The sequence below is a fragment of the Neomonachus schauinslandi genome, chromosome 5 (assembly GCF_002201575.2).
Source record: "Neomonachus schauinslandi chromosome 5, ASM220157v2, whole genome shotgun sequence".
NCBI classification, from domain to species: domain Eukaryota; kingdom Metazoa; phylum Chordata; class Mammalia; order Carnivora; family Phocidae; genus Neomonachus; species Neomonachus schauinslandi.
This window is the reverse complement of record NC_058407.1, coordinates 19,935,483-19,945,840: the sequence shown is the minus strand read 5'-3', so window position 1 is coordinate 19,945,840 and position 10,358 is coordinate 19,935,483. Positions and strand designations below refer to the sequence as shown.

Below are 10,358 nucleotides of genomic sequence, written 5' to 3'. Positions count from 1 at the left end.
TAAAGCACAGCCTGTATTAAATTAATGCACTTACTGCCTCTGTTTTCCTATCAACATAATAAATAAAGCACACTCAGGTAAAGAAATCATTGTGAACCTTTCAGCTCTGTCTTTAAGGAAAGATTAATGTACTTTTCAATGTGACCTTGGGCACCAGACCAGAAGGCTGGTCTTCTCCGGCTGCTCTCTTCACTGAGTACCCTGGCCAAGGGAAGAACAGTCCTGGGACGGGACACGTGGCATTTATTTAGCATTTACTGAACACCTTGCACCAGGCACTATGCAAGGTGCCTTGCATACATTAGACATGTCATTTAAACCATCTTTCCTCACTAAGGCTCAATCACAATCAATGTATAAAAATAATTTTTTGTATGTATTCATTCAACAAAACACTTATTCATTCACTTAACACCTAGAGTTAGCATCTGGCAGAGCAAATGAACTTGTCCATCTTGCTCACTTTTATATCCCAAGATGTCAGCAGAGTGTCCGGCACATAATGGAACATAAAGACCAGATGACTTTGCCTCCTAAATCTCTCAAATCTATCCACTTCTCCTAACATATCCTTCTACCAGCCTAGTCCAAGGCTCCTGATTAAGTGCCTGCAGTCATTCTTGCTCTCCCTCTAATTCAGGTTTTTCCACTTTGGCACTATTGACCTTTAATACCTGAGAACACGTTGTGGGGGCTGTCCTGTGCACCACAGAAAGTTCATCAGCATCCCTGGCCTCCACTCACTAAAAGACAGTATATAGTAACCTTGAATGGCATCCCACTGTTCTCAGAACACCCAAATCCTGAACACCTAATCTACCAAGTGCTGGGAAGTGGGTACCACCAATTGCACTAGTCTCCCCTAGATCCTCACTTTCTCTTGCTCTCCAGCCTCCAGCCACATGGGCCTGTGTTCACCTTCTCAAATGTACCCCAACTTCAAGACCTTCATGCTGGTTCCAGAGTCTGAGCACTACTGCTATTTGGGGCTGGATAATCTTTGCTGTGGGGCCTGTCCTGTGCATATGTTTAGCAGAATCTCTGGCCTCCACCCACTAAAGGCCAGTAGCACCAACCCCACCCCGTGCCCCAGGTATGACAACCTAAAATATCTCCAGACATTGCCAAATGCCTCTGTGGGCAAAATCGCCCCTGGTTGAGAACCAATGGCCTAGAGAGCAGACTTGCCCTGCTCTGCCCTCTGCCTCAGCAATTCTGACCCTTCAAAGTTGAGCTCCACTTACATCAAGAAAGCCTCTCCCGACCCAGGCACCCGACAGGACACTGCTGGTCTCTCCCACAACACCCTCTCCTTCTTTGTAGCATTTCTCACAACTGTCATTAAGAAGCATTTAATGTCTGACTGTACAACCAGAATATAAACTCCTCGTCTGCAGGAGCAGCCTGCTTTGCTCTCTGTTCTATGCTCGGGGGCCTAGCACTGTGCTCAAACAAAGAATGTGCTGTCAGAAGAATGATTCTGGTATTCTGCTGGGCGCAGGGACCCCAAGATAAGAAAGGCAATGTCTTTGTGCTCAAGATGCTGAGTACAGAAATGGCACATAGGTTTCGTCTCCTGGGCAAACTCAATTAACTGCACCAAGAAAATGTGCATGTAGAAATGTCTCTCCTGAAGCACCAAAAAACCAGATGTCACATTCCAAAGTGAAGAGTTGAAACAAGAGGCAAAGTTTCCTCAGGAGATGGTTGAAAACTCATCCAAATCATGGTAGAAAGGTCCAGGGGAGGGTTTAGGAAACTGCTGGCATTCTGTAAATCCACTTGATCTCATCGAAAGGGGGAAGGTGGAGATCTTTTTCCATTCTCCTCAAGCCAGGGAAAGGGCTCAGTGGGACCACCAAGACAGCCCACTAGAGGTACGTGCAGGTGGGTGGATGCCACATCTGTCTCAACCCAAGAAACAGATGGGCAGGCTGGCTAACTGCTCTGAGGACAAAAGAGAGGTTGCTGCTACGCTGGAATCAGCCCACGCTACCCCACTTTGAGTTGACAGGGTTCAGGATACACTACCCCAAAATAACAGCACCTTGGCTTATTGAATATTTCAAGCTGAAGAAATTTGAGAAACAGCAGGTGCAGGAAGAATTTTCTGACCTTCCCCTGAAGCAGGTAATCAGACTCTCTGTGAGAGGTGCCCTCCCTACACCAGGAGGAAAGGAGCATCCTTATCTCCAAAGAACAAGCATTGCCGAAAGGAATCTGAATGAACAGGACTTGTGTTTCCCCAGCTTACTACACTTAGCTCATTCTCTTTTTTATCCTATCACAATTTTCCCAAACTCTCCACTCTTCATTATACCTTCAATAAAAATACTCAGGTTTAACTACTTTTCTGGGTCTTTATTTCCTTATGTAGGCTCCCACATCATGTAAAACTTGTATTAAATAAATATGTATGCTTTTCTCTTATCAATCTGTCTTTTGTTAAAGGGGCCTTAGCCAAGAACTTAGAAGAGTAGAAGAAAAAGATAAACTTCTTCTCTTACAAAGCAAAGCACGTCAGTCTCCCATGCACCAGATGTGTGCCACGCACAAGAGAATACCTGCAGAGAGTCATCTTAGATCGGGTCCAGGGCCCCCCAAAAGAAAACCAAAGAGACTGAGATGAGAGGCTCACAGTACTATCAGATTCCTAGGGACCAAGGAAGGAGCAAGCAACCAGACTAAACGAAGAGGCATTTGCTCTCACCAGAGTTAAAGCAAGTCATGGCTCTCAGGTTGTGGTCTCTAAGGGAGGCCCTTTGAAAGCACTCAAGACAGAACAAACTTTGAGACCTGCAAATTCCAGAAAGCTCCACACCTGTTTTTGGAAGGACTTTTCTGCCCTAACTTCCTTTCCCTCTTCTAGGTGCTCCAACCTCCTAGGGTGCTGGCTCCTAGAAAGGGCCAGAGACAGGCTATGGAGGTGAAGGAGAAGCATCAGATGAAGAAAGAGAAAAGTAGCCCACTGTGCCCAACCTTCCTTCCTCAACTGCAGGCTTTCTGCCTAGGGCAGGCCTCAACAGGCCTTACCTAAGACGCTTCAAATTCAACAGGCTTGAAGTTGCTGAAATGACATTATGTTTCATAATTTGAAGTGACCACAAGACTCTCTATTACCAGGACGCCTGGGTGGCTCAGTCGCTTAAGCATCTGCCTCCAGCTCGGGTCATGATCCCAGGGTCCTGGGATTAAGTCCCACATCGGGCTCCTTGCTCAGTAGGGAGCCTGCTTCTCCCTCTGCCTGCTGCTCCCCCCTGTTTGTGCTCTCTCTCTCTGACAAATAAATAAATAAAATCTTAAAAAAAAAAGACTTTTTATTACCTAGGAGTGACAAGAGAAGGCTTAAGCCCACCTGAATTTTCACCCAAAGGCAGAGGTAGAACTAACCCTACAAGTTGATACAAAGGGCCAGTGGGAGATAAAGACACTTGCTACACACCAGTTGTGCTTATTCAACATGAGAACTGCTGCACATCCCACCAATTGTGCTTACTGAACATGACACTTACAGCCATGATCTACCCAGCACCACTTACCTACTCTTTCCTAATAGAACTCCATACCCACATAACACAAATGTTCAGGAGACAGGCCCTAAGTTCAGGAAGGGATCAGACTGGTCCAAAAGCAACCTCTTCCTCCTTCCAAGGAGTGTTTTTAGGAATGCCTCTATGATCCAATTCCAGGAAAGGCTTGCTGAGGTCTTGGGTCAAGTTCTTCCTCCATTTTCTGGGAGAGCTCTCAGGAGCTAGAGGAATCCCACACTGTTAAAGAATTATTCTGAAGCTATGTTTGGGTGCAGTGAAGAAAAAGCACCATGATGAATGAGTGCTGCTGTCTGTCAAAGGGAGGCAGATTGGTAAGGTGTGCACTGTAGGCAGGTAGAAGGAAGTGCAGAATTAGATCTTGTCATTAAAGCAGCTGGAGACGGCGGAGTCACAAACGTCTGGATGGGGTTCTGAAACGTGACATCCCCCATAAGAGGAAATGGCCAAGGAGCAAAGCCTGGGGAATCTCAACATTCAAGACTGAGAGAGAACAGTGGGTGGGCAAGGAGAACAGGGAGGGTAGTCTCCGTGAAGAATGAGGGAGTGAGAATATCCAAACCAGGTGTGCCAGGTGCTGCAAGAAGGTTAAGTTTTTTCTCTCACAACACGCTAAATTGCATTAACAAAATGAACAATATTTAGACCTCATTGCTAAAACTGTAACTATCAAATCACCATATTAAAGGTACATAATGAATCGTTGCTGAAAGATATAAGGGCACATGAACTGCATATTAGCACGGCCAACAACAACAACAAAAAATACACCCAACTAAGAATACAGGTTTCACAGATAGAATAATTAATAAGACATCCAAAATGGAAATAACTTTTACATCCTTTAGAAGAAGGTAAAGGGCTAACAGCTATCACAGTCACAATGCCAACAGTAAGGCCCAGGAAAGGAAATGGGTTTTGGCTCGAGGCACTGTGTAGACCATGTGCTGCTCTGGCCCTTCTCTTGATAACAGCCTCGTGATTGCCCTCTGTGGAATCCCCTTCAGTCCCTGTGGCTGAGACTGACAGCACCACCCACAACCCTAGCTCTGGGGACGGTCCAGGCAGTTAACGAGGGCACAGCAAGGGCACTCGTTCCATGGCTGGGCAGGCCACCCTCGGTCTAGCTGGCACTAAGGAGAAAGAAACTCAACTGACAGACTAGAAGCTGCCGCGGCTGGCTGCAATCTCCTCCCATATGGGTAGCACCTGCCTGGGTACTAAACCAACAGAGCTGGAGACTAGGGACAAAAAGAGATTCCTGATGTCATCATTTGAGCACCCTATCCAACCCTGGGAGAAGCTTCACCCTGTTTTTCAACAATATGAGTCAAAAAACTACCTTTTTCTTAAGGCAGGTCTGAGTTGGGTTCTGTCACACTCTGTCACTGTCACATCAACAAAGTGCTGATAGTATCAGTTCAAACCGCTAACAGTTCAAAAGCAAACAGTTCCTGCCTCCTTGTAAAAATCCCCACTTCCTCTAGGATGTTTCAACCCATAATTTTCTTCCTTTCCTCTGACTTTCTAAGCAATTACTGTGTACCCATTCAATTACTTACTTCCTTGTACTGTTACTCATATCTAGAGCATGGCCTCACCTCAACTAGACAAACATGGCCAAAGATGAGCTGTAATTCTTTGTATACCTGCTAACACCTTTTTCACCATACAAAGTACAATCAGACCAATGGTGTCTGAGAAATCAAAGGTAGCTAGAGATGGGTCTGCTTCAGGGTAGAAATCTTAATTTTTTTTGGAAATGAAGGGATGTTTATTAAGATCACCCAATTAACTAATGCATTCACCCATCCATATCAAGCATTTATTTGGCACCAACTGGGTACCAAGCACTTCCTAGGTGCTAAGAATACAGCAGGTACTAAGACAAGGTCCCTGCTTTGACAGTTAGCAGGGCTGTGTATCTTTCCCAAACCCCACAAAAGAAAGAGACCATTTAAAAAGGCTCTGTGTGGCCACTGACATTTTCTCTCTAGTGCAAATGACATTACATTATAGTTCATGCTTTCTCATATGAAGCACTCAATAAATGTATATTCACAGAACATTAAAGCTAAAATGAGGGTCTTAGAAATCTTGACTTTTTAAAACATTATTTTTAATTAATGAAAGCCTTCCTCACCCCTGAAAGAAATCTACACGAGATAAGATAACAGATAAGGGTGGCTGCCCCAAACCAGGAGGCAGCTGGGAATACTAACACAGCATGGGAAGCATGGAAGGTCACAGTTTACGCTGGAACTAGAACCAGGCCAGAGGCTGTCTCCCAGTTCTCAGGCCAGATCCCTTGGACTCCACCTATTTGTTGCCTTTGACAAAGAACACACTCAAAATATATGTTTAATGAGTGAACTAATCAAATACAAACACGGTAGTTACCGTGTATTTCTTTTTTCAAATTGAGCCAGGATGACAAACTGGTCACCAAGGCTGAGCATGACTTTGACTGGATCCAGTTTTCAACCTTCTTTTTCACAGAACAGTAACATCTCATTAATCCAAAATGGCAGAAGGCAGGCAAGCAAAAGGGAGTAGGGAGGCCAGGGGAAAGTTACTACCCAGTATGGGTAGATTCTACCTAAATCTGCTTCCTCATGGAAGTTAATTTTGGCGTACTTATTTGTTTCCATACATGCAGATACACTCATATCACCCAGCTGTGATTTACAATCCTCTGTTCGCAATCCTGAAATCCAGAAAGTTCTCAACACTGAAGACCTTTTTGTACCTTATTTGGCAACAAAACCTGACCACCTGAACTCATTTGGTGGCAAAACTTGGCCTACAACTGACTGGAAACTATTTATAGTATTTATTTTCCTGAGTAAGAATACTCCTATGTTTCACTGTAAAAGATACTGATGTTAAATTATAAGGTTAATTCAGTAGAATTTTCAGATAAGGGATGGTGGATTTGTATATAAATGGTTCAACTAAATAATGACAGCCCTGAAGTAATAAAATTTTACTCCAAAAACACATGTTTTAAAGTCTACAAAATATCAACCAACAGAGGACAAATATTTAAAGTCAGAAGTTTCTGAGCTAAAAATGATCTTAGGAGCATAGTGATCTAGTGCCCTGATTTGCAGATGTGGGGACTTAGGCTCCCAGAGGCCACAGGATTTATCCAATCAACTAGTTTACATTAGATAAGCTCCTACCTGCTTCTCTCACCCCAACGCGGTATACTTGGGTGGCTATTAGTACCCATCCTGAGGGCTCTTCCTGTGGTTTGGATCCAGCTCTGCTTTTGTTCAATCAGAGTTCCCAAGAGTTCTCCAGAAACTACCTGGCTCAACTTTAAGGGAAATTTTTAAAAATACTATGTGTTAATACTTCCCTCCCTCAATTATATTTTTCTTCCTCAAAATTTGGATAAGTGTACAAAGGGCTTATCAAAAGGCAGCAGCCAATACCACTTATACTGAGAGAGGGAAAAATTATTAATGAATTCACAGTTAACAAGGACCTTCTTAGTCCTTTTATGCACTGCAATTAGTGAAGTTATTAACAAGTTGGTAACATTAACTGTATGATGGGAGTATTCTACTTGAAGGGTTTATTTCAAAATAAGGACTAAGGGCATAAAATAGTTGATGATAATACAGTAGCAGTACCTACTACCATTTAATGAAAGTCTGTTATGTGCCAGGAGCCTCAAATGGTGCCTTGTAGAAGAGGTCTTATTTAATCCTACCAACCCTGCAACGAAGTTGTTCTTATCTCCATTTCAAAGACAAGGAAGCTGGAGTTCAAAAGGGTTAAGTATCTTTTCCAAAATCATACAAAGGACAGACCAGACTGTGTTGAGAGACCGTGAAGAGATGTGCTTAAGAGTAGTACAGCTCTGGAACAACACAGTGCTGGTTGAAAGCCCAGCTCTGCTATGAGCTAGCTGGATTAATCTGTGCAAATGCTTCAGTTTCATCACATATAAAAGTGGTATAATAACAGTGCCCATCTCGCAGGGGTGCTGTCATGAAGATTAAATGAGTTAATATAGGACGCCTGGATGGCTCAGTTGGTTAAGCGTCTGCCTTCGGCTCAGGTCATGATCCCAGCGTCCTGGGATCAAGTCCCGCGTTGGGCTCCCTGCTCAGTGGGGAGCCTGCTTCTCCCTCTGCCTGCTGCTCCCCCAGCTTGTGCACGCTCTCTCTCTGACAAATAAATAAATAAAAATCTTTAAATAAAAATTAAAAAATAAATGAAATAAAAGAGTTAATATATGTAAAGCAGTTAAGACAGTGCCTAGTATCTGGTTAGCCCTATATATTAGCTATTATCATTAATACTGGCACCAGCATTCAAACCCTGATCTGCCTAATCCCATGGCTCCTCTTTTCCACTGTGCTGCAGGAATTGTACTACGGGGGTGCCTGGCTGCCTCAGTCAGTAGACCGTGCGACTCTCAGATCTCCAGGTCATCAGTTCAAGCCCCACGTTGGGAGTGGAGCCTATTTAAAAGAAAAAGAAAAAAGAAAGAAAGAAATTGTACTACAGGCAATATATTAGTGGCACTGAGCCAGCTGTCTCCACCTCCCATGCCATGTGTTGACATTCTTCATCTATTATTTCTTTTGTCTGTTCCAAACTTTAAGATTTGTGGCCCATTTCAAAGCTAACAAATGTCTTTCTTTTGGTAAATAAATAACCAGGCATGGAATATATAAAATGAAAAATTCTAGCAACTGATACCTTTCAGTCACCTTCACACTGCCGAGGTGTTAGTACACAGCTAAATTAAATTTACTCAGGGCCAAAAAAATCTTCTATCAAGACACTTAACTGTGCATAGATCTATTCACTGTATTAAACTGCAGTACATGAAACAAAGAATAGCAGCGGTATAATATTAGGTACATATTCCACGCTTAACTTGTCTGGGGCACTTTCTCACCCTGACGTACAAGACTTATTTTCATTTGCCTCTAAAACAAGAACTATTAAAAGTGGAAAGCAAGCCACATAATTCATTCACTCATTAAACAAATATTTAGACGGCCTATGCTGGCAATATCTGGCACAGTGCTTGGGTCAGGATTACAGTAGTTAAACAGACAGCACCCTCTCTTATGAAGCTTACAATCCAGCATGGGTACAGACTTTAAGCAAATGTATACTGTGGCATTTCTAAAAACCATTCTCTTAATTTTAAAACCTTCTGCAACCTCCTACCAAAAAAAAAAAAAAAAGGAAATATTAAAACAAGGAAACAGATGTCTAACAATTTGAAAACACAACTTTTCTCCAAGTTGCTATACTTATTTTTAAATGTGTACTCTAAAATCATATACATGTACTCTTCCAGTTCTGACCTACCCAGTCTCTGCAAGGCTGTTTATGATAAAGAATACCATATTAGACTGTCAATAATATAATAACTATCCAACCTAAACCAAAGGGTTGTTTCATTCAAGAAAATGTTTAATCTACTACCCAGAGAGGCAAAAAAATCTATTAAACCTGGGTGTCTCCACCTCCCCAAACCTGTTGTGTGGACCCTCTAAAGAGTTTACAGAGTCTAACCAAACTACTTTATTGCACATTAATTAAGAGCAGATCAAAAAAGGCCGGACTTGTATGATCCAGAGTCTAAATTATTAGCATAGCCCATGATGCAAGGGCTTGTACCCGCTCCCAAGAGGTTGGGTGCTGGAGTCCAAGACAAGGCTTCCTGGTCAGATGAAGGGGCCCTAGCCTCAGCTGATCTCGAGATAGGGAAGAATGTGTGGAGCTGCCAACAGATCTCTCACGTTCGTGTGTGCACATCTCCCAGTAGAGCCTCTACAGGATAACTGGTGTTGAACCCAATAACAGAGCCAAAGTGCAAAAAAAAAAAAATCCCTTTCACAAGTAAGTCTTTAAATTTGGGGCCAGTACCTTGTCCTCACTGCAAATTCACGTACAAAGAAACACACAGCCCTTGGAGAAAGTTTTGACATCCGGAAAGAAACGAGATTACGATGACAAAGCGCCTTTGTCAAAAGCGAAAAGATTAGAAGGGTGACAACAGGAGGAAACCTACAGGAGGGGCAATGAACGAGAATTCTGGAGAATTTAGGAATGGGAAAAGACACCGACTCTGGGTCCCGCGAGGGGGCTTCGTGGAGGAAAACAGGCCTGAGGGAGAAAATCAAATGACTTGGGGAGCCCGAAGAAAGCACCTGGAGGCAAAGGGAACCCGCAGAACCAGCGCCTACCCTCAAACCGTCGGGAGGACGCGATCTGGATCCCAGATGTGAGACCAGAGCTCGGGGAGATCTGAATTCTAGGAGCCTCCGGGGGGAAAGGCAGCCTCTGGGACGTGTCCCCGGAGCTGCAGCGAGGATGGGGAGGCAAGAGGCAAGCACGCCTGGGCTCGGAGCGCCGCGGGGCTCGGCGAGGGCAGGGGCTCGGGGCGCCGCGGGGTCGTGCCGGTCCAAGGCGCCCGGGCCGGGGCACCCGCGCCGCTACTCACCTCTCCGAATTGGAAGGCAGAGACGATGGTGACCACGACGCCCACGAAACAGACGTAGAGCCCATACCTGTGGGACAGGCAGGTATAGGTCTGTCTCTGTAAGAGCTTAAGCAGCATCAGGCCGCCAACGCCACGCCACGGCCACGCCACGCCACGCCCCGAGCAGCCACGGCCGCCGCCGCCTCAGCGAGCAGCTATTCAGCGGCCCCTGCCCGGCCGCCGCGCTCAGGTCACAAGAGGCGGCCGCCACGCATTGCTGCTCCGGGGGATCGACGCCCGCTCGGCTCCGCGCCGCGGCCGCCGCTTCCGGGAGCCGGGAGCCCACGCCC

General features: G+C 44.8%; 1 protein-coding gene across 1 annotated transcript in view; it reads right to left on the bottom strand.

Moving 5' to 3' along the window:
* Positions 1-10,146, bottom strand: part of GNPTAB (N-acetylglucosamine-1-phosphate transferase subunits alpha and beta) — a 73,945-nt gene extending 63,799 nt beyond the window's left edge. Inside the window, exon 1 of the mRNA XM_021687564.2 lies at positions 10,030-10,146. Within this exon, the coding sequence (XP_021543239.1) occupies positions 10,030-10,146 (117 nt within the window). The remainder of the gene's footprint in view (positions 1-10,029) is intronic.
* Positions 10,147-10,358: the final 212 nt, after the last annotated feature.